The sequence below is a fragment of the Amphiprion ocellaris genome, chromosome 6, assembly GCF_022539595.1.
Source record: "Amphiprion ocellaris isolate individual 3 ecotype Okinawa chromosome 6, ASM2253959v1, whole genome shotgun sequence".
NCBI lineage: Eukaryota > Metazoa > Chordata > Actinopteri > Pomacentridae > Amphiprion > Amphiprion ocellaris.
The window spans coordinates 26078306-26103605 of NC_072771.1; the positions used below are offsets into that span (position 1 = coordinate 26078306).

Genomic DNA, 25300 nt, shown 5'->3' on the forward strand with positions numbered 1-25300 from the left:
CTGCCATAGAAACCAGTTTGTTTTACAAAATTCACTACAATTTGCCTCTCATTCACACACACAGTTCAATGCTTTGTCCCATGACACTTCAAAAGGGGGCAGCCAATCCTGTGATTACTGGACGACTCGCTTCACCTCCTGAGTTACACCCAACCGTTATGTTCCACAAGTATATAAACAGTTTAGTTCATATGCAGCTCAACAAAGCATACACAATCTAATTTGCTATCCGTTAATTCTGTAATGTATTATAAACATGGTGCTCTGTGTTCCTAAAAGCTTTGAACATTTAATTTTGCATCAAGTTGGTTTTAACGTCAGTGTTGTGGTTTCAGGATAAAGACCTTTTGCGTTCATCAAATCTAACGCAGCAGGAGCACAGTGCTGCTAATTTAGACCAGCACATTATGCTACACTGTGGTTTGGATTCGCAGCATGAATCAGTGAAACCAGGGCTTCCCAACTGTTTTCCGCTTTGGACCCAAATTGAGTAAACTGAGTTTCACCCGGTGACCCAGGCTTATTAAAACCCACATATACTCATGTCATGTGGATACCCACAAGAAGTGGATCTGTTTTGGGTTGTAATCCTCACCCTGAAGAGTCTCTGATCTCAACCACTTAGTTCACCAGGCAGACATGTTCCAGTTCATTTTTTGGCCACTTCCACAGCAGCCTCTTCAAACCGACCCAACTACACTTGACCTGACAGAGGATAGGGTGTTTCAAAGTGCTGGAATTCCTGATAGGTCATGAAGGAAACACTTGTGAAGTGTTTTAAACATATTGCGGTCTTGAACCCACCTCTAAGTGTTCAGTGTAGCCAGAGGTGGAGGTGGGGACACTCGAAGGCCATAATTTCCTCAGCGAGATCACAGTTACACACACACGCACACACACACACACACACACACACACACACACACACACACACACACACACACACACACACACACACACACACACACACACACATACACACACACACAGCCTCCCCTCTCCCATTTACTTCACCATTAATGCTCAGTTAGGAGTCGGGGAGGAAGAGGGGACCAGACGAGATCGTTTCTGGGAAACTTTAGCTAACACAGACCAGCTGTTTTTCAGCTTAGCACAGCAAGCTCACCAACCTGTCCTCACTGTGACTTCACAGAACTGACTTTATAACCTCCAAAACTGCTTCCTAACTGACCTCCACCCCAACACGTGACACCTTCAAAGTCATTTACATTGTGCGCTGATCAAAATGAGACTGCTCTGAACTACGTTTTTCTGGGTATTAGTCAAAATGTGAACGAAAGGCCAGTCATCATTATGCACTCCCACGCATGACACAGTATCACTGGTGCTTTTTTTTTCCCTTTTTTATTCTTGCTAAATCTTTGTCCAGAGATATTTCTGCAGCAGTTGTTATTTCAGGCCAACTTTCACTTATACAGAGCCAACAGATTGAATTTCATGTTGCCAACAGAGGAAATACAATATTCTTTTCTTTTGGTATTTACTACAAAGGTACAAAAGCTCATCTTTGTCTGTGTCTTCTACTTTCCAGCCTTCAAGGAAACAAGTGTCAGATGACCTGTGACCCAGGAACTTATTACAACGGCCACAGAAAGACCTGTGAACTCTGCCATCGGGCCTGTGCCACCTGCGCAGGTAGGAAGTCATCAGACTTACAGTAATGAGCTAACACTTTATGAGAAGAACAATTATTATGTAGGTCGGTGCGTGCTGCTGTTTTTTTTTTTTTTAAATACTATGGCTGTGACAGAATTCCTGAAGCGTGTGTTCATGTGTTTTTCAGGCACAGGTATAGAAGCATGCACTAAGTGCGCAGACAGCTACTTACTTGAGGATTGGCGCTGTGTGTCAACATGCAGCGCCGGCTACTACCTGTCAGAGCAGACCTCCGACAACGGGCAGGTGCAGAGGTCCTGTAAGAAGTGAGTCAGCACGCCTGCCAACACCTCTGCACGACAGTAACAGGCAAAAAAAAACTTCCAGTCTGTGGAGATAAACAAGGAAGTCTGCCTTTCCTGAGGCAGTGTCGTACACATGTCCTTATTTTAAGATTAGTTTAGCATTTTCTCTTCTTACACGTCCTCTCTGCAGTGCACACTATTTGATTTCAGAGTTTCTGCTTTGGTGAAATTGGCCTGCAGATGATTTGTTGAATTACACCTGTATTTAAAAGTGAGACTCAAACAGGAATAATTCAACAAAATTACAGTTATTGTGACAGTTAGCAGAAAAACCTACAAATGAGTTTGCTGTCGATTGCAGTTTACATTACATGACAGTAAAAAAATAGTTATATTTCAACAAGCCAATCAGAGCTGCCATCTAGTGCAGTCATTGTTTCCGTCTTAAAGTTGTGTGCTTTTCCCACAAACAGTTCCTCACTAATGTTGACCTGGATGAGGAGAAAATTGAGGGAAAGAACATGTAAACATACTCATATTGCTATGCATGATGACAGTTTGATGACTAGTTTGTCTCCTATCACACCCACAGTCAAACTCCTCCACAGACTCAGACATCTTGTCTGCTCTTCTTATCGTTTCCTGTGATGGGTTTGCCTCCCTGGTATTTTTCTCTCCCACCTTGAATTATTTATTACTCACTTGATCCTTTACCTTTACTGGATTCCTTTATTCCCGGTCACCACCCCCTTGTCTCAGAAACTGTTATCAGATAATTTCCGATAACTGTTTTGCCCCATTTTCACACTAGTACGATGGTAAATGATAGAACTGTGTTTTTTCTGTTGCCTTGCACCGGCCTTTTGCTCCCGAAGCAATGTTCAGATATTTTTTTCTTAGAATTTCCTTTTTTGCGTAATTTTGAAAACCTTCAGCCACAACACTGTTCACTAATATGAATTAAAAGGCCTGAAGGAATCAACTATAGATAGTTTTCAGGTTTTTTTCTGAGCTGTGGTTGATCGGACTTCCAAGGCATTGTTTAATTTTGTATTTTAACAATTTGGAAACTAATGCTGGTCTGTTACACACCTCCACAGTTTATGATGCACGCTAGGCCAGAATTTAGTAACAAGAGAAGAAATCGTACACATAAATGTTCTGTGATTAGAAGAGGAAGACTAATGGTTATTTCACTGCGATTATTTACACAATATCTGATATGACTGTATATAATCTAATCAACTGACACACACTTGCTGTGATAACCTATCTAACGCTGCAGCATGAAACACCAAGCTCCAAAGGAGTGTTTGTTACTTAAAGATGATTTACTTGTTCCCTTGGAGCATGTAAATGTACGTTGTCTTTAAGGAACGATTCGAACTTTGAAAGAGGATATGTGCGCAAAGTTTAGTGCCATCTAGACCGGAAGGTAATCCTTCATCCAACCTTTGACAGGTGTGACAATAGCTGCTACGAGTGCTTGGGGCACGGGGAAAGAAACTGCAGCAGCTGTGTCAGTGGTTACAACCTGGAGGCAGGAGCCTGCGTGGTCAGCACCATCTGCAAAGATGGTGAGTTGTCAGCTTTCTCATCTCTAAGACGCTCTTGACGTGTGTGATACTTGTTTCATTGCTTCTAGCAGGCAACACGATAGAAAAAACATGCTTTAAAATGAGAAAAAAAGAGCTAATTTCATTTTTTTGCCAAGTGTTAAACCCAAACATACACTAATTGTGGACTAAACCAACTTGGCTAATCAAAAACCTCAGAGGGGCAGTTTTACGTACTGTCTCCGGAAATTAATTGCGTTACATATCCCACAGGGTGAAAACAAAAATGTGAAATATAGTTTTCTTAAATGGAGAAAAGGATTCACTTGTGGCCTCTCTAGTTTAGTAATCTAAGCTTTGTACTAACACCTTGAACTAAAGTGCTCACTGGTGCAGCTTTATAGCAGGAAGTCTGTCCTTGCTTTAGGCTTTTGTGCTCTTTATCTAGGTCTCATTCAAGTTCTGCACATTACTAATATAATATCTCACTGGGATTACACATTCGCACATTCTTGTCCTTTTGTTTTAATATCACCCCTCTTTTCCTGGTTTTTCGCTGTGCTTTGGATTCTTAACACCATCTACTTAATCTCCTTTTTGCTCATATGTTCAATATCATCTGCTTCTCTAATTTCGCTTTGTCTTTAGTTGTACTCTCCTTTTCCTGCTGCGTTTTGCCTTTTTTCCTAGTTGTGCATGTTTGGTTTGTTAATCTTTTAGTGTAAATATTCCTAACTGACTGACGTGATTTTCTGATAATGAGGTTTTCAGTATAACCCGTGACTTGCTGCTTTAGCCATAACCTTCTAGTTAAAATGAACCCACCGCCATGAAGTCTCCCAGCTGGTGATGAGATAAAGCTATGAGGAGAAAAATATCTTTACTGTGTGGCCTTTCTGTTAATGATGAGGTCTTTGCTTAAAGTGCACACTCAGTCTGTTCTCTATTGGGGATTTTTTTTTAATCGGTAGCTCAAAAGGGGATTTCTGTTAAACTGCTTTTAAATGAAAGAATTGGCCTACAGGTTTTACAGACTGGTGGTCCACTTTAAATGTTTTTTTTTTTTTGTTATGCAAAATGACACAAAGTTGTGAATTTAAAAATCCTCAATTTGCTAATTGTGTGACGTTTGTTTTTTCTCTCTCTCTCTGTTTTTTTTCTCCCAAATCTGTTTTCCCTTTCTTCTGACATGGATCCAATCACTCCACTGGACTACAATCACTTTCCACCTCGATGAACATCAACTGTGATTGGATCAAAAAAACACTCTTGCTGTCACCTGAACCCTCTCTCCGTACAATCACACGGCTCTGCCTGTCATTCAACCATTGCTAATGGTTCTGCCCTGTGTGTGTTTCCACATGTGTTTGTATTTGTGTGTATGTGTCTCCCCCTCCTCCCCTCCTTCCAAACTCCCCCCCTGTATCTCTTCTTCCTGGTCTGTGGAAAGCAAATGAAGAATCTTGGGCAGAAGGCAGCTTCTGCGTGCTTGTTAAAAAGAACAATCTTTGCCAGAGGAAAGTGCTGCAGCAACTGTGCTGCAGAACGTGCTCGCAAAAGGGGTGACGGGACGTAGTCGCTGGGCGTAAAGGGAGTGCAGGGGGGATGCGGGGGCACAGGGGGCACCCCTCCTTCTCAAACCCCCTGCCCACTCATTCATAGTCACATAATTTATAAGAGAATCTGTGCCTCTTAAAGGGACTGCATCGGAGGTGCGATGACAGGACTACAACAAACCTACCTTTTTTTCTGTACTGGGACACACACACGTGGTCAGGGTGTAAAATGACTGGGACTTACTTCAAGAACAAATGAGCAAATGAAAAACAAAAGCGAAAACAAACAAAAGAATAAAAGTGTCGGTATTTTGTGACCAAAGCATTGATGCCAAAATAATTGAACCTTCTTTTTTTGTTGCCAGTGTAGGAAGCATAGCTAAAAACAGGAGCCACTCAGCCTGTGAATCTCTGAATACGTCTGTGTGCATTTTTATTTTGGCTCCTATTCCTCCTCTCTTTCCAGCGTTAACGATAAACAGATGGAAAGTGAACATACAGTAGGAAAGGCCGTGGTTTTCTGCCTGTAAATATACGTCAAAGGAGAAAAAAAAAGAGAAGCTCACTCAGTAATGTGAAAATAATGTGTGTCTGGGCTGACTTTTGGCTGTTTAGGGGAGAGAAGACAAATTCACACACAGTTATATACACTCACAGATGCACATGTGCCACACGCACACTTATAAACATGAGCGCAGACACATAAATCAGCCACCACTTGAAGTTATAGACACCACAGTGTCACTGTATGCCAAGATTGATGCACGTTACTGACCAAAATCACCTCATTTCATTTATTTAAAACATAAACCTGCCCTCTGAATAGTGTGTGTGTTTGTCTTTATTGATGTGTCCAGGAGAATGCCATTAATTCTTGATGTAAGCCCAGACAGCATTGATTCATTCAAAAGGTACTACAAGACGAGTTGATAGTCATTCCTTCCAGATCTTTCTGCAGGGAAGGAAACACTGCAGTGAGCTGTAATGAATTTGTGGTATTAGGGATGTACCGATGCCAATTTTTCACTCAAGATGAAGATTCTAGATACTAAACTTTTGCCCAAAACGGAGTATTGATTCCATCCATTACTGTGACTAAAAGATTTAAAGCTCCTCCTTTACTTTGTTGTCACTGGATAGAGTTATCGAAATATAACTCATATTTGTTACAGGGACCTGAAATTCTTTTATATGTTGGTTTCCACATGCCATATATATCCCCGCTTAAGGGAATTTTGTCCATTGATGGTATTTTATCTGTATCGGTGCATCCCTACATGTTACTGTTCGCAAATAAAATAGAGTTTTAGAAGTTTCTACTCTGCGTCATTCTATTATAATGGCAATGCATATCAACTGAAGTACTGCGCTACACTCTGAACACAGAAGGTCAACGTTTGGCACAGGAAATATTCTGTGGTTATCACGTTTCATCTGCACGGGAAGGTCTCAGACAGGTGGCAAACTGCTGCGGTGCAAATCAGCGCTCTGACGATTTTACTTTCAGTTACTTCGGGCATAAAAATTGGATTTTTTTTTTCTATTTGCATTATAATAAAGCTAAAAGTGAACCGACAACATCACCGCAGAATCAGAAGTCGTCTCAGAAACATGCATCATATTGAGCCAAATCTACGCTTGTGATAAAAGGCCAACAGACTTCAGACGCCTGGTTTCTCCTCCTGTTTGTCTCTGAACTTTTCCTGATGGAACTCAAAGGTTATTCTGGAGGTGCTGGTTTCTAATAAAGAACCGCAAAAAAAAAAAAATAAAAATAATGTTTAAGATTCTTATTTTGTGTGGGTGTTCACACCTGCAGCTTGAGCATTTACAGTATTAGATGAATTGTTGTACTGTCACCTGGTTATGGTTCTTGATGATTTGTAATAAAGATTGATGAATCCCCTGGTTTGGTTAACAAAAACTTAATCTTGGTCATTGTTTAAGATGACCTGTGTGTGTGGTAGTAGACAAACACAGACTTACACTCACACACACGCACACACGCACGCCCACCCCTCATATAAAAGCTGTTTTTATTGTGTACCTGTGACATATCTGTGACAATGCATTATTAATGTTACTCAGAGTCCTAGTTTTGAAAATCTTTTTTTTTTTTTTACTTAAGTGTTCTTATTAAAATGTTTAATCTGTTCATGTTTTTGTTTTCTTTTAAGTTCTTATGTTGACAGCGTATCAATCAGTATTAGTTTATCTTTTTAGCATTTTTGTTCATCGGTTTCACACTTTTTAAAACATTAAGTCCCCCGTTTTGCATTCTATCAATACATGTTTTACAAGTTCACGAAAGGAAATGACGTAATTGAAATTGAGACGCCAGATTCTTTTTTTTCCGGCACTCGATCACATTGATTAAATGAAAGTGGCACCCACCCCAGGCAGAGCATTGAAAAGATAGATCTGTGCGCTCAATGACAATTAGGCCGAAGTTGAAAAAAGGTCAGCAATGCAGGTGTTAGCTGCTTTCTTATAGGTGCAAGCTTCATTGTCTTGTGTGGATTTAGTATAGTTTGCATTCATGAGTGGAATACAAGGAGCCTTTTTTAGGTTTTCTGTATTTTCTCTTCTTGCCATAAAGCAGCCGTTAATACCATAACATATATCAAGAGGTCTGAGGCTACAAATCAGATCATATAAACGTATCAGCTGGAGGAGGGAATGTTAGTCGTTGTTAGATTGTTGTTTCTAATCACAAGCTTTTTCTAAATTAAGAATAACATTAGTAAAAATATTGAACAATCATGCAGTAGCCCTCCACGAAACATTTCGGTGCTACTGGACAACCTTAATTTGCTTGCAATATACAGAAGATATTACATTTCTGCTTCATACAATAGAGCAGGTGGGTCAGTCCATCACAAATCATTACATTTTTTAAAGGATTCCTGTTCGACCATTGCTGATTTGCCTACATTTTTTTACAGCTTAAAATATTAATATTTGTTAAGCTTTTTGTTAAATTTCAGTATGATGTATCAAATAGTTTCTAAGGTACTTTAAAACATTGCCTGTGGACCCCTTTCAGTACATTGAAATTTGGGGCTACATTTGAACAACAACATCTCAAGAGCTATTTAAGATGAGGGCCTGCAATTTTCACGATTGTTTCTCATTATGTGATTAGTTCAGAATCGACAGTATTAGACAAGTAGATCAAAGGTTCTCTGATGACAAGTGAGTTGAACTATGAAAAAAGCTGTCATGGAAAGTCCCATCATTGAGCATATTTTAACAAAGATATTGATAATGCAGGTGTCAACTAGGGATATATTCTGAGCTGTATTTAGCTGCATTTAGTTTTCCAGATGCCATTTTAGATACTAGTTTATTCTTTAAAAAAAAAAAAAAAAAAAAAGTTTCAGGCAAGTCGGAGACAGTTGAACAGAAGGCATCTGATCATCTGAGATGGAATAACCCAGGTGTAACCTCCCAGATGCCACTATGTCATAGAACTGGTGTATATCTTCTAACATTGGCAAGTGTGTTACAGCAGGAATTTGAGTGCGTTTTGCTACAATTTTTCTTTTCATCAGCTAGAACTTGTTTAAAAAAAACTTGTTTAAACTGTTGGTAAAAGTGATTTATGATGTTTTTTTCAAAGATTATACAGCGATATACAGTTCCTCAGACAGCGGTACACCAAGACAGAATAAATGTATGAACAATCCTGTAGTTCAGTTCTGACCTACTTTGTCACTTAAATGAATCCAACATGATTTTCTGGGAATCCCGTAAGTGCCTTAAACTCAAACAATGCCACGGATTTTTACATCACACACGGATATTTTTTTTTTTTTATTGGTGAAATAAAAGTCAGCATCCTTTATATAAATGCTGATTTCAGTCCACATCAGACTCCAAGCATATGTTTCTGTGAAGTGCACATTTTAAGTGCTAAATCTGGCCATAATTAACATTATCCAGTAAATTTTATCATGTACTGGGGAGCTGTAATTCATGGCCAGCTGGTACTAAGCCTCTGTGATTTTGTGTTTTTTTTTCATGTTTAGGTGCTTCCAACCTCAAATTACATTAATGTTTGGTAATAATCCCGAAACCACCCTTTAACACAACACTTGGTTACACTGTAAGAAACAATTGTTGTTTTTACGGTAAAATTCCGGCAGCTGTGGTTGCCAAAACCCTACCACAAAATCATGGTAAAACATTTTCTACATTTACTGTAAAGAACTGTATTAATATTGTTGATATTAGGGTTAAAAAATGGGCTTCGTTCTATATTTTACTATTAAAAAAAGTTTTAACTGTTAAAAATTTGAAAATTTACATGAAAATACTATGAAAAATAAAGTTTGTGTAACTTATTATAAACATTAGAGCATTTTTTCCATTATCAGCGCAACAGTTAGTGTATTTAACATTAAATATATGTATTTTTAGCAAAAATTACAGTTAAAGCTGGCATAAATATTAAAGCATATGTCCGTTATTAACACAAAAGTGCATTGATTTGACCTGTAACAAACTGTATTTTTTACATGTAATAAATGCTGAAATTGCCATGTTACTTGTTGTAAATATTGCAGTATATTTCCATTATCAGCACAACAATATGTACATTTAACTGGGAAAAACTGTATTCTTTTCTAGAAATAAATGCAAAAATTATAGTATTGTTATACATATTATGGCATTTTCCCATTGAAAACTGTGCAGGAGTCAGGAAATGTATTTTTTCAAGAGGAAAAAAAATCTAAAATTCACCTATTTATGGTGATTCGGTGTTATATAAACTGCATCAAACTGTGTTAGAGTTTACAGATTTTTGCCATCATGGTTTGACAGTTTTTTCACCGTAAAATGTACAAACATTTTCTGCAGTGTACTTAATAGTGAGAATAGGTAAAGCCTCCCCATCAGGATTAATAATGTACATCTTTACTCAGGTGATGAAGGAGGAACGACTCCCTGTTGTGTTAAAAATCACAGCATTAAATAAACAACATACCTAACATTCTCTTGACCACCTGCTGGGCCTACATATATAATTTTTCCTACTTTCTTGGACCAAGTGTGCACAAGCGTCGGGAGGTGGAAGGGCCGGGGAATTGGGATTCAGGAGCAGGTGTGGCGGATGTCAGTGTGATACCTGCTGGCAGAGCTGACAGAGTCGACTGTCAGTGTCCTCACCAGGTCGGCCGAGTCCAAAACAGAGGAAAAGTTTTAATCCCCTGAGTGACAGCCTCTGTATCTTCTCCACTCCATTCTTCTGCCGTCTGGCAGTGGGAGTCCAAAGTGTCTGCTTTTGCTGAGTGGAGTTGTGCAGCTTCCCGTCCCTTGAGAACTTGGCTCTCTGTTTGTTTGTGAGTGTGAGTGAGGGGGAGACAAACAGAAAGACAGGGAGACAATTTGTGTGTGTCTGTGTGTGTGAAGCAGAGCGGTGGCGTTTATTCGGGGGCTCTTTGAATGGTTTCAGCAGAGCTCTACTGAATGGGAAGCCACCGCCTGTTGTGTTTGTACACAAAGAAGCTCTTTTGTTTTGAAAGGAACAATTGAGCTTTTCACAGAAAGCCAGAGAGCACAGACAACCTCACCGCTGCCTTGAAGGATGCTCGCTCACACACACAGACAGCTCCATCCCTATGCCTGAACCAGTGTCTATCACCTTTGTCTAATACAAAAGGTGGATAGGAGACAATGTTTATGCCTCCTTTGTTATGGCTCTTTTCAGTGCAGCCGAGATTGAAGCTGAAGGTTGACGGGTTTCTTTAAAAACTTTTTTCTTTATTCTTTAGCAAAATTGGACACAATAGCTTACATGCATTTTATGTGTGAGCAAAGATTAGTCACTTCTACCTGAGAAAGAAAAGGTAACTCAGTAAGAATAATTTTATTAGCAGTAGTAGTATTATTTCTTCGTACTATGAAATGACTATAACATCTACCTGGAATCTGAAAATGTTTTGATCAATGCAAGTGACTCAACAATTACTTTGCCAGGTGCTGAGGTTTCTGGAGCTCAGAACTCAATTTCCTGTCTGCTTTATGATAAAACTTTCCAACACCTACATACATTTTCAGGATTTCATCCTTGGAGGATGTGTTTTATAACTTTACCTATGATATGTGATATTGTAGATGATTCTGTTTCATCTCTGTTCTTATCACTAAGCACATTTCTGCTCCAAACAGCTGTAACCTGGTCACTGATACTGGCTACTAGAAATGTCTCTTTTAATACTTAAAAAAATGTTAATGTATAAAAAAAAAATACACTAAGGTAAATAAAAAGTGTAAAGTATAAAAAAATCGACGGCTGAAAATCCCCCAGTTGCCTTTAGCCTTAAGCTGGATGATGGAAGAAAACCACACAAACATGGAGAGGACATAGAAGCTTAACACAAAAAGTGATGAATTCACTATGAAACTCCTGCAGTGAAGCAGCAGTGCTAAGAGCTTATAGTCTCAACAAAAATTGTTATCAGTTTTCATTTTCTTTAGATTAGAGATTTTAAAACTATGCGCTTGTAATAAATATTAGCTTTCACTTGTGAAGTAATGATAATTCATAATGTGTTTGTTTCAAAAGCATTATTGTGGTACACTTCTCTGTGTTTTCTTGGCTCATAAGGGGCAAAAATGGGAAAAATCTAAATCATATCTCTGTTTACTTGGATTACACTTAGCATGTGGCACTTTCAAACCTGGCATTTTCAAAGATTTTTTTAAAAAACCTGTGAGCTGTCTTCATACATAATATTAAGATGAAACATATAATTATTTTTGTGCAGGTGATGTCAGAAACCAAAGGATATTGAGCAAGACTTTCAATGAAATGGAAAAAATAACGACTGACTGTTGGTTTTAATTTGTGTAACTACATCCCACTATCAAATCCAGTCACTCAGGCAGAAAAAAAAACTGTTAAAACAAATCAAAACAAAAACCTGGAGCTGCCAAATTAGTGTATGATACATTAAGTATGAAATTAGTGAAAACTAAAGGTCAGAATCTGCAGGTGTAGACAGCAGGTGTGAGGTGATGTTCACTGTGGCTCTGTGTCTGCAGGAGAGTACATGAGTAAACATGAAAAGTGCCACCTGTGTGATGCTACCTGTCTGCAGTGCACAGGTCCGGAGAGGGAGGACTGCACCAGCTGCCCTTCAACACGGTGACAACCTCCTGACACACAAACATCTACATTTACAGGATGTAGAGTGATAAAGCTGGGGGAGAGTAACAAAGCTTAAATTGGGATAAAGCACATGAACTTATCGCGCTGTAAATACGTTCATCACATACAGTGTCTGATTTTACTTGTTTCTCATAAACCACTTGCAGGTTCTTTAATGATGGCCGCTGCGACATCCGCTGCCAGTCGGGCCATTACGCCATGGACAGACAATGCCATCTCTGTCACCACACCTGCAAAGAGTGCAACAATGAAGGACCTGAAAACTGCACGAGCTGCGACAAAGGTACACAAAATCAGCATTTGATATGTCCATTTAGTGCAGGTGTGCCTCTGAATGCTTGTCTCTCTGACACAGGTAGATTTCTTGCAGAGGTTCACTTAAAAACCCATCTATCTAGCTGTGACTCGAATGCAAGTCGTGCTTTTTTGTAACATCACATGGATCAAGCAAAGGCTCATTTGTGCCGGACTCCTCTAATCAATCCTCGAAAAGTAAATGAATCTAATTAAAGCAGTAGCTCAGCCAGGAGCTGCTGATAGATGTGCTAAAAAGGGGAATCAGTCATCTGTGTGTTGCATCCTTGCATAGAGGTCACACAAGTTTTTTAGTTAAAAGGCACAATTTGTCTGCATTTGATGGCTTTTAAAATATGTAACTTCTGGTAAGTTTTGTGACTCTGTATTGTGCAGCCAATCTAAAGTTCATTTTTTGAAAAAAAAAAAGTATTTTTCCTCATAGCAACAATTATTATTACAAAATCCTGACGCCATTAGATGATCACAGCTGAAGAAATATCAACCTGAGGGTGGTAGGTAGTAATGACTGTGTTTATCACACTGTTACAGACAGTATTATGGCTGTCAGAATGACTGTATTTACACTGGGGAGATTCTGTTACTCACATCCCTACCTACACACACACACACACACACACACACACTTGGAGATACCAGGCAGCCAAAAGAAGATTAACACCAGATTTTCCCTTCACACACACACACTCTCTGTCACCTTCACATGTGCACACACACTCTCAATTAGCCGGCAAAGTTTGTCAGACTGTGTTTGAAAATGTGGTTCCATTTAATTGCAGGTCTGTCTGAGGCTCAATGAGACATAACAATAACAGCATGAGGAGACCCTCTATCTGTCTCTTCTCCCCACATCATTTCTCTCTCAAAACAAGCGCTCTTATCTTGGCCAGTCTCACACACACACACACACACACACACACACACACACACACACACACACACACACACACACACACACTGCCACAAACTGAGAGGACCATCCTTGATACTGACCTTTGATTGTAATGTTTTGCATTACAGCTGCTATCAGAGGGGAAAAAGAGAAAGAGATGCAATGGGGAGAAGAGTAGGGAACAAAGAAAGACAAGGAACTAAGATGGAATATGGAAAATATCAAAGCGTTTCAAGATACTGATGCACACACTCATGCTCAGGCATTAATTCAAACTTTTTTTTCCTATCTCCATGGCAGACTCTAATATAAGACAAACAAGATGGTTTGGATTTCATGAGCAACTGAATACCTGACTGTGAATATGTAGCCATCACTGAACAGTTAATGTGGAAATTTAGACACCGCTAACTAGTGCTGGGCGATATGACATACATATCGTGAGAATGATAGAAAAGTGTCTGTTCTGATTCTCACGGGAGTTTGCGACATGCTTTATGTTACTTAACTCATGAGTGTGGAGCGATGGACGTGCAACAGGAATGGCTTATTCGGGAATATTCGGATCTCAAAATTAATATCCGCATACCACCATGGGGACCAGATATTCGGGTCCAGCCCTAGCAACAGGTTGAAGTTTCATGGAGAAAAATAAGCAATGAAGTTTTTGTCTAACTTTTCAGAGAATAACTGAAAAGATACTTTATTGTGGTATGTCGTGATATATACCGTTATCATGATATAAAATAATCCATATCGTGATATATGATTTTTTTCATATCGCTCAGCACTACTGCTAACTTTGTAGTTTTGATATATTTCACTTTTAACACTATATATCTCAGTTACAGTTGTTTATCCTTCTAAGTTCCACAAATTCAGATGGAAAAATCAAGTCTTACATATTTTCTAAAGTGTATACAAACAGCTTAAATTCAATTTTGAATGCAAATATTCAATTCAAGTCAAAGAAAATAGGTTAAATTGGATGGTTGAAATTAATCACCACTGTTCACATGAGTGACATGGACACAATGAGCTAAAATCTAGAAAAAAATCAAAAGAATAAATCCCATTCGTAATATCTATCTATCTATCCATCCATCCATCCATCCATCAATCCATCCATCAGATTGTGCCAAATGTTCTTTCTAGCTTTCTCAAAGTGAAAATGAAAATATTTTGTCCAAACCCACGTCTGACTCCTTGTCTGAATATGTCTGCATAGTGTTTTTAATATGCCGCACATCAGCGCTCCTTGTTTTTCACTTGCCAGAGTTCTTTTCCCTTTAAAAAACAGATTTCGTTCTCTTTTCTTGCTCTACCCAGATAAGTTTGGCGACTCCAGGTACCTTTTTAAGGGTCAGTGCCTGGATGTCTGTCCAGAGGGGTTCTTCGGCTCTGCGAGGAAGCGCTGTGAACCCTGTGCTGCAGAGTGCTTCATCTGCTCTGCAGCAAATCTCTGCCTCCACTGCAGCCCAGGATACAACCTCAAAAATGGCCTCTGCATCCCACTGAAGTGCAGTGCAGGTGGGACACAAAACTCTTTGTTCCGTGGTCGTTGACAGGTCATGTCCCTTTGAAATGCACATTTTGTTAATTTTGCAGCAGCATTCATCACCATAGGTACTGTGATACAGAGTGAAATATGCATAATTGACAAATATGCCATCTACATCTCACTGCTGGTGAATAAATGAAGTGTTTTTTGGAAGGACTCTATAATAGCTGCTACTGTCACTCAGAACCAGTGTCACAGAGCTGGCCTGAATTTGGCAAACGTCACCTCTGGGAGCCAACATGTAGCGCAGTGACCCCATTTAAAAGAAAGTATTAAAATTCAAATATGCCAACACACAGAACTTCAATCGACAGTTTAATAGAAATACTTCTTTAATGGAATTACTTTTTCACTTTGAACTAGGACACTCTGTGTAGCACTAGTTATACTACTTATAAAGGTGTTTGAATTTCAGTGCCAGCTGTAAAAAAAAAAAATAAAAAAAAATGTGTATTTCAGAGGAGGAATTGGAACATTTCAGTAATATTTCACAAGTGAATCGAGGGCCATTTGAAGGTTCGTTCATAATGTTACATGTCAGTGAGGTGATTCAGGTCAGTACTTTTGATGTTTATATATATAGCAATATAGGAATAATACAGATTACATATATTAATAATTACAAAACTGTGTTAAAAGAAAAAGCAAAAATCCCAAAACAGAAATACTAAAACATTGCATATGAGTTCTAGTAATACATGTTGACTATTGCTTTAGTTAAATACTAAATATTTCTTAAAATAAAGAAGCAATCAGATAATTTACCTGGGCCTGCTTGGTGCCTATGTCCTCTAGCTTTTACTTCTTGTTTCTACTTTATTCAACTGAGGAACATATTTTAATCCTCAGAGAGAGATTGTGAAAGATAAACAAACTGCACTTCATCACATTGTACGCGATCAAATGGAAATGCCAGCCAAAGGAGGATTGAGAAAGAGCTGAGGTGTTGTGAGTGAGATGTTGTGGTTTTTTGAGATGTTAGAGATAAAGAGCAGAGGTGGATGTGGGCACTTATTTCACCAGAGAATGTCAGACAACTATGAAGAGTAATGATGACAGTTTGTATGTGAGGAAATAAGGTATATGAGGGGGAGTAGAAGACCAAATTTATATCATATGTGGCCACAAGTTTCAACAAACCCCATAGAGGCCTGCTATGAATTTAGTGTTTTTTCCCTCTTCTCTTCTCTTCTCTTCTCTTCTCTTCTCTTCTCTTCTCTTCTCTTCTCTTCTCTTCTCTTCTCTTCTCTTCTCTTCTCTTCTCTTCTCTTCTCTTCTCTTCTCTTCTCTTCTCTTCTCTTCTTGTAAACATAAAACACAATGAAGCTCAGATTTTTGAAAGAAAAAAAGACGATGACTAAATATGTAATTCTAAAATATGACAGGCTCTGGCGGAGCGGCACTGTCCTGTTGATTGATGATTACACTGTCAATTCCTGAGACAGGTAGCAATTTGATCGTCATGTCTGTAAGATATATTGTGCTCCATTTAAAAATATTGTGACACATTTGTTGTGACAAGCAAAACACGTGCAGACTTGAAAAGTAGCTTTGAGTATAATTAGTTTAATGATGATATCAGAGTATTTTTCTTTGTTTTTTTTATCTGTATGTCATTTCACTGCCCTTTTTTTCATATGTATTTCTTTTAATTCACAATTTTACATTCTGTGTGCATCAGGTGAGGTTTCAGATGAGGAGAACGAAGACTGTCTCCCCTGCGATGAGGGTTGTGAGCAATGCAAACGTGGTAAATAAACAACATCTTTTCATTTCTCTCTTACTATCTCACTTATTTCCTCATTAACCAAACTTTCGAAATAAAACCAAGTGTACTACAATGCCAGGAGAAGGAGCAACCACATGGCCCATCTCATAATCATAAATCAGTTATTAGAATCTGTGAAATCTGTACTGTTCAACTTTTTCTGTTTAACAGTTGAGTGGTTGCCAGGATAAAGTATACAGTTAAAGTGAACCCCAGCACAATAGCATTTCAGTGTCAAATGATCAAAATTGTATCACCTTGCATTATTTCTGAGTTGACAAGTAGAGTATTTCCTCTTATGAATGTTCAAAATTTACTTTGCGTCGAAGGACTATACTGCAACCACAGACTCAAAGCAGAAACTCATTGCAACAAAAGTGAGTACGCATGTGATCACTGAAGCAAAATTAGAAACACAAGGTCATTGAAAGCAAAATGAGTACATGTGGGATTTCCAGTTAGCTAACTGCATGAACATGGTTATAAAATGACCTGCGAATGCGAAAACGTGCTCAGTTTTGGACTGATGGGTTGTTTATATCTTTATGTTTGCATCATGGCTCCTGATACAAAACTTATTGCCAGAGGAACTAAAAAATCAGATTGTGAAACATCACAAAGGTAGAAAATGATTGCAGAATGTTGGTTCCCAACTCAAATATAATTCAAAACACAGTTGCAGCAGGAATCAGCAGCTAAAGAACAAGCCATCAGAATCAAATCAGAATCAAAATCAGCTTTATCGGCCAAGCATGTGAACACATATAAAAAAATTGAGTCCAGTGTTTACTTTTTTGTACTTACACAAAATACACACGAACTGAAACAAGGCCAACAAGTTATGGAAGGAAAGTTCATGTTTATCTATTATGCACACCTACAGATATGTGTAAAGATCATGTTTAAAGTGACCCATAGTTTTAGAATCACAGCCAACCAAAGCTTAGTGCAACTACGGTTATTAAACACTAAATACAAAGTTATTGACTCTTTTATAAACATGAGCTATGTGACCGATGCAATGAAACAGAGAGCAACCTTTTTTGAATGAGACATAAACAAGTATGGGATATAAAGCATGTACAATATATACAGTGGTTCAGGGTTGGCATTCAGATTCGTACCACTAATCAGAGCTGGAGTGGCTGTTGTCTTAAAATGATGTGACAGAGAGTGTCATACATATACAATCTCACTCTGAAAAACAGACAGACCGGTGCTTTAGACTTTGCACAGGAGTTAATAAGTGAAATCAAAGTTTCAGTGACATCTAAGAAAAACACCCTTGCTGGTTCTTTGACACAAAACTACAAGATTAACTATGTTGAAGAACATAAAAAGAAGCCTGATTGAAGTTGGGGGCACATTCTTTGGTCAGATGACCAAGATAAAATAATTTGACTAAATTAGGTTCAGCATGTTGTGCATAAACCTGTCCAGGACTACCACAGTGAACGCATAGTCCTAACAGTGAAGCACGGAGGTGGGAGTGTGATGGTATGGGCCTGCATGAGCACTGAAGGTGTAGGGGGGATTACATTTTACAGATTGTACCATGAATGTCTGTGGATGTACCTAAACACTGTCTGACAAGAGGATTTCCACACTGCAGGGGCTTTGCAGAGGAGGAATATTCCAACACGATAGCAATCCGCAGCGATCCTCAGCTTTAAATAGGAAAAACTTGAAGTCGATAACCCGGCCAAGTATTTTGTTAGATCCAATAACACCTTTGGGCTATTTTAAAGAGAAAGACAGTGCAACACAACCCCTCCAGCAAAGAACCGCTGAAAAAATTGTCTCTGAATAAGAGCAGAGCAGTTCTCGAGAAATTTATGCAACTCTGGTATCCTTCAAGCCGAGGAGGATTAAGTCTGTCATCATAAATAAATGTGGGGATACAAATTATTGGAAAAAAAAAAAAGATTTGAATCTCAGCAGGAAAGGTGATCTAGTTATGGTAAATCTTATCTGCTTTGTTTCAGTTTTACATGAGTACAAATCCCTTAATGTTCAACTTAGAGATGATATCATTTTGAATCATTTGACGTTTAAGTGATACTGCACCAGGATGTATTCTCTTCAACTGTATAATGTAGGTGCAAGATGGTGCTTCTGCATTTACTAATGATGTTGCCGTTCATTGCCGTTGCCCCTCACGCTTTGCTGCAGCCTCCCCTTTACGGCAGATACATAAATGAACTTAAATGAGCCCCAACAAATGAGCTAAGTTTTTAAAATGTAAGGTGTTCTGCAATTACTGAGCATTTCGTTGTGCAAATCAACTTAGAATACCTAAACTGATTTTTTGTTTTCTCCACACTGTGTATGAGCACATCTCATTCCTTGTGCTCTTACACCTCACCCTGTCAGCACAAGTCACAGAAAGACGAAAAGATTTCCTCCTCCCAAAGATGATTATCGACATACCATTGAAAGTTGTTATTGTGAGCTGAACTAGTCTGAGGTGGAGACGGACTGTTATTATGTCATTATGCATTCTGGGTGGAATATCTTTCTTCACTCCGTCTCCCACCACAGCCTCCCTGACACCTATCTGCTCATAGTAATCATAACTCTGCAGGCTAAACAAGTCAGCCAGCAGATTAGAGATCTGAGATGATTGGCTGTAAGGTGAAGATGAAACTGTGTAGTGTCTGAACCTGGTATCTTATATGTTTATGTGTGTGCTTATACTAGGTGTCATCCTATATATTTTTTAGGTTTATGAAATCTAATTTCATGTGGAGAAATGTGAAATTGTTTGGTCTGGTTCTTACTTGTTTGTTGGCTATGTTAGGATTACAACCAGAACTGTGATTTATTAAAAGAAAGACATCCATATAAATTGGAATATTATATTTTAAAGGCCATGTCTGTGAATAAAAAAACGCTGAAAATCAATTGACCAGGCTGGTTATTAATTCCAAAAGCCAACAGAATACTACAAAACTGTTCTGAAGCCAACATTTGTTCTTGTGTTGGGTTTTGTTTTCATTTGCCTGTAATATTAGGCTTACAAGTTAATAAATGAGCTGCATGTGTTTTCATGTCTGTTGTATGAGTTCTATCAATGAATTTGCCAGCCTGACAGTCTGTGATAAGATGCAGCCGCCTCTTCTTTGTTCTATCTTCCCCATCAAATTAATTCACACTTCTTTTTCACTCATCATCAGTTTTATACCCTTTAATCCTCTCAGCATACGTCACTTCTTAATCACTGGCTAGAGGTTTGAAAATATTTTATAATTGGATGAGTCATGTTTCTGGGTCTGGATAATTTCAGTGGCATTGAGGCACGTCTTGGTAAGATCTCTTTCCAGCCATCGAAGTCACCTGATGTTGTCTTTAACCTAAAAGACATTCACTTTGGTCCTCTTTCACACATGGATCTGTGACTTTTTCTGTTTTTGGCCGACACTGTTGACATACTTCTAGTCAGTCTGTGTGCCTTATTGTAATTCTCCAAACACACAAAAAAAAATGATTTTGCATGATGTCTGTGTCCTGTCTTTGCTTTCATCACTAAACTCCTGAACATCACCTTTTTCGTTTCAAAGAGGCTTCTCACAAACCGCACAATGCATTTTCATTTCTTCTCTCCTTCTGAATATCAGCTTGATCTTTCCTAGAAAACAGCAGTAATACCTTCCTCCTTTACTGTGAAGCTTCACTCTCGCTGCTCAGAGGCTGTTTGCACACTAAAGCTCTGTTTTAATAAAGTGAAGCCCATTTCTGTGCGTAAAGAAAAAACGTCTTTCTCTTTTGATTCATTATTTTCACACATTTATTCCCTTTTTCTGCATCGGCACTGCACTTCTCAAGAATTTCTTGATAACACACAATTAAAGTAAAGTGATGATTTGAGCTGATGTTAAAACTGAGGTCATCCATTGCTGACTGTGTTTTGGCTTTGACTAAATTTTTACTGAGACTGAGTGCAAATCTCTGGTTATGTGCATGTTTATCATATGTGTCCTACATAATATGTAGCTTGTGAGTGCACGTACACTGTGAATGTGCGAGTGCTTGCACATTCCACAAGTGAATACTTCAGGATGTGTGCACCAGTTTAAATTCTGTTGAAGTCCCCCCCTCCTCCCCTGACTTGCACAGTTAATATTTATGCGGGCGCTATTTTCTCTCTCACATAGACACAGCCTGAAGGCATGATTTCCGGCTCCTCGCTCGCTCTCTCTTCTTCTATACCTCTGTCCCTCCCACCTTTCCTTTCTCCCAGTCTCTCTCTGTATGAGTAATTGCTTTCACAGGTAGTGGCTTGTCGACTGCATTGAAGTGCAAACCAGCGCAGTGTTAAGTTTTGGGTGCTGGAAAGAGGCAGCCAGAGGAATGGGGTGTGGGGGTCGATGGAGGCTTTTCTAGAGAGGATGAATGTCCCAAGGGAAAGTCTGCAGAAGCAGCTTTTTAAGTAACCCTCCTTTTCCCATCCTTTACTCTCTCTCTCTCTCTCTCTCTCTCTCTCTCTCTCTTGCCTGCCTTTCTTTTCCCCTTGCCCCCCTGCTTCTTGCTCTCTCTGTCCTTGGAGATGTCTTGACATCGTTGGACTAAGGGATGACAGCGTGACTCTCCCTCAGTTACCAGCTGGATGGTTTTGATTGACAGCAGGAATTAATTAGTTTGGGAGAAAATGAGCTTTCCTTCGTTGGTGTGTGTCTCTCTCACTCACCTGAATTACTTATTAATAACCTCTGCATATGTTCTCTGGTCTCCGATGGCAAAATAAGTAAACAGAGGACCTAGTAGCACATATCACAACTTCTCACTCATATTATGTTCGTTTTTGTGCTCAACTAAAGTACACCTGCAGTGAAAGCTGAACAAACAATGCCGAAAATCACACACACACACACTAGAGTACAGCAGCAGCATCTGTCTTCTTTGAGCTGAGAGAAACTAACCGATTAACTGATATCATAGATGTGAACTAAAATGGCCTCAGAGATTGTTTGACTTTTGCGTTTGTCTGGAGGCTTCTCTATTAGATTTAGTCCTAAACTGATCTCTCTCAGGTGGTGATTGATCTGAGCCATTCAGCACTACAAGGGAACTGAACACGTTTATTGCGTGTTGTCAGAGTGCCTCCTGCTGGTGCTCCAGAAAACTGGGTTTAGGAAAACTACAGTGCTGCCTTTAGGTGCAATGTAGATGTCATGTTAAATATATAGACCTTAAGCAGTTAACTACAACAGTAATATCATCTTTATACTGATTCGATCATTTTTTTCACCTTTTACCATAGAGAAAATAGAGGGGACTGTCTTAAATCTGGTGATGTTAGCTATAAACTGGCTACTGCTGCTTCACCTCACATGCTAAAAGGTTAAAAACTACAGCATCATATTTAAAAATTATTTGATCAAAATCTGCAACAGTTAGTGCTAAGACTCATTCATCTTTTATGGCTTAATTTGTGATCACAAACAGAGCCATTTAACGAACAAATTCAAATCTGCTGTTAATGACTTGTTTATATTTCTACCCTTTGCAGATGACTCAGGAGATGAGGAGCAGAAAACAGTTTGCCTCAAATGTGAACATGGTTACTACCAGTAAGGGTTTTTCAGATGAGTGTTTCATGGAGTTACACCCCCATATTCCTTTGCCATCATACTGACCGTGCTCTTTTTCTCTCTGCCAGGTTAGGAAATAACTGTCATCAGTCTTGTCCGGATCAGACCTACAGTGTGAACGACACCATGATTTGTGCTCCATGTGAAGACAAACAATGTGCAAACTGTGACGAGTCTCAGTGCTACTGGTGTAAAGAGGGATTCTATGTCTCAGGTAGCCTCTGACAAATGATTATTTTGGGTGTTGTGCTGTGAATGTCATGTGCTGTTCCTTTATTTATCCATGATGCTGAATTCATGTACAGGCATCTTGCACCTCTGTAGCATTTTAGCACAGTATATACATTAATGTCAGTGTGATATTTTACTTTTTATTCTTCTATTTTTAATTTAATTTGTATCTTATTTTAACTACCACATGGCTGCTACTACTATAGTACAGTTGTTGCTGCTGTCCAACTGCTCTATGTGCCTTGAACTGCCCCCAGGGGACAAATAAAGTTTTTTTTAATTGAATTGATAAGCATAATATCCTTAGACTGAGGCACCCTAAGAAGCTGACACTTCACCAGAAATGTTGACTTCAACGTTATTGCAGTGTTCTCTGAATCGCATCTGATTTGGATTAAAAAACACTTTAATTTAGTACATGTTCCAGATGGTATTTTCAGTGTCTACACAATAGTAAAACCATACGTTTGTTAACCTCCATCACTGCAATCATCCAAGGCACAAAAGATTATTTCTTTCATTAAAAAAAAAAAAAAAAATATCAGTTTACATGAAGAAACAAAGGATGTATTTGTGTGTCCAGAGGGAGAGTGTGTGGATCACTGTGTGGAAGGTTTCTTTGTGGATGAGGAGAGCCAGGAGTGTGAACCTTGTCACCGCAGCTGTCGTGCTTGTGGAGGACCACGATATGACGACTGTGACTCCTGCGAAGATGGCTTCACGCTGAAAGACGGGGAGTGTTTAGAGGGCAGACTGATGACCCTTTGCCCTGAGAAACACTTCAGAAACAGTAAGGCAAATGTTCATTTTACCTCAGGACTAAATGTCACCAGCATGACCTGCCTCTAACCTTTTGATCTGGGTGATAAAATACTTAGAAATTGAATCAACTGAATCATTTCTCTGCTTGTAATTGTAAAATGTGGGGCAGACTTTTTATAGATTTCATCACTTAAACATCAATCCTATATGAAGCTGGAAAAATTGAAATCAGCTGCAGCTTCTGAAACATGTTGCAGTGACATATGTTTTCTGCTGTTCTGTACTTAGTAGCACATACTTTAGGAAGTTTTTCATTCCATACCTCATGCCTTGACTTAGTCAGTCATTCCCTTCCATTTTTCTTCTCTTTAACGTCATCTTTGTCTCACTATTTTGTCCTGCTTTGTGCCACCAGCTAAGGACAAATGTGAGCTGTGCCACTCCTCCTGTAAGACTTGCATTGCTGAGGGCAGAGAGGACTGCAGCAGCTGCTACCCAGGTAAACATATCCTGTCTGTATATTGTGTTGGAGTCTAACACTAAAAAATATTTAGTTTTGTCTTCAGTGTTTTAGAAAAGATTCTATCAAAGCACATGTATTTTCATCAGCAGGTGATGTGAGCAGGGCGATTGAGAATGACATCAACCTTGATCCCATGTCATGCCGTGGTTTACATGGAGCAACGTAACAGAAAGTCGCTATAAACTGACCCCAGATGTTGACCTCTATGTATCCTGTGTATTTTCTTCTTGGACCATTTCACCTTTAGGTCATTTTTTGACTGCTCAGCAGACTTGTTCGTCTCGCTGTCCGTCTGGTACGTTTGCCAACAAGACGTCTGGCCGGTGTGACGACTGTCTGGAAGGGTGTGTCAGCTGCCAGGACGCCAAACTGTGCCAGCGGTGTCGCACTGGACTTTATCTGCAAAATGGAGTGTGTGTGGTGGAGTGTCGGAGGTGCTTCGTCCTGTTTTCTCATTTCTTGAATTGCACAGAAACCTGCCATAGGCCATCAGCAGTGACACTTCTCTATGCTTCTTTCACAGAGGGTTTCCTCAAGGTGATGCATGCCAGCTGTGCTCCCCAGAATGTGAATCCTGTGAGGAAAAACCTACCCGCTGTCTGAGCTGTGAGGAGCGGTTCTTGCTGCTGGATCACTCCTGCAGATCCTACTGTCCAGAGGGCTATTATGCGACCGACACAGAATGCCATCACTGCCCTGATCACTGCATCAAGTGTAATCAGGACGGCCTGTGCGAGAGTAAGTACGCTGGATGGAGGAATGAAGGACATGGAGCGGAGGATTAAAGGGATGCGAGTTTCTTCCCACTGTAGCCAACTGCTTGCTCAAAGGGAATCCAAAAGGAATTCTCTGTTCCCTTTGGATTCTCTGTTTGAAATATATAAGGGCTTCACCTTACTATGTTAAGTTCTATGAGTTGGCATATGTTGTGAACTGGTGCTATATAAATAAAATAAAATTGAATTGAACTGAAAAGTAGCTGAATAGAAGAGGAAGAGGAGCAAGAGGAAGAGGAGGTGAGAGAGCTTCTGTCTCTGCTCCTTGGACTGAAAATGGTTACTTTTGTCTGGGACAGAGTGGTTTTATTAGTAGGACCTTTGAGTGCTATAATAAAGTGTATTTACTTTAGACAGACGTGATACATCGTTATGTCTGAAATTGACAATATACACCCTGTATTAGTACTGAAATACAAAGAAAAAAGACAGGGAATTATTTGACATGACATAAACTAGGATTTCTCCAAGTTTACTGGATTTTCTTTTATTAGTAGTGATTACATGAGCACACAAAGGTGATAAGAAGAACAGTAGAATGCATAGGAAATGTGTGTGCTGTGTGTGGACATGAAGAGGATTTTTAAAAATTTTTTTCTTAAAAAGCGAAATAACAACAAATAACTGAAATCTTCAGTTTTTGTCTTTACATTGATTTTGGAAAATTATG

At 39.1% G+C, this 25300-nt stretch overlaps 1 protein-coding gene across 3 annotated transcripts in view; it reads left to right on the top strand.

Annotated features, from left to right (window-relative positions):
- Positions 1-25300, top strand: part of pcsk5b (proprotein convertase subtilisin/kexin type 5b) — a 92821-nt gene that overhangs the window by 50538 nt on the left and 16983 nt on the right. The window contains exons 18-30 of one of the 3 annotated variants that reach the window (XM_035953831.2): positions 1553-1656; positions 1805-1943; positions 3384-3499; positions 12085-12187; positions 12358-12494; positions 14748-14948; positions 16661-16729; positions 22257-22317; positions 22407-22552; positions 23153-23359; positions 23747-23830; positions 24102-24288; positions 24378-24592. In XM_035953831.2, coding sequence (XP_035809724.2) covers positions 1553-1656; positions 1805-1943; positions 3384-3499; positions 12085-12187; positions 12358-12494; positions 14748-14948; positions 16661-16729; positions 22257-22317; positions 22407-22552; positions 23153-23359; positions 23747-23830; positions 24102-24288; positions 24378-24592 — 1769 coding nt within the window. Of the gene's footprint in view, positions 1-1552; positions 1657-1804; positions 1944-3383; positions 3500-4928; positions 7190-12084; positions 12188-12357; positions 12495-14747; positions 14949-16660; positions 16730-22256; positions 22318-22406; positions 22553-23152; positions 23360-23746; positions 23831-24101; positions 24289-24377; positions 24593-25300 lie in introns of those variants that run through there. The other 2 variants (XM_023282391.3, XM_023282390.3) reach the window with 2 other exon arrangements.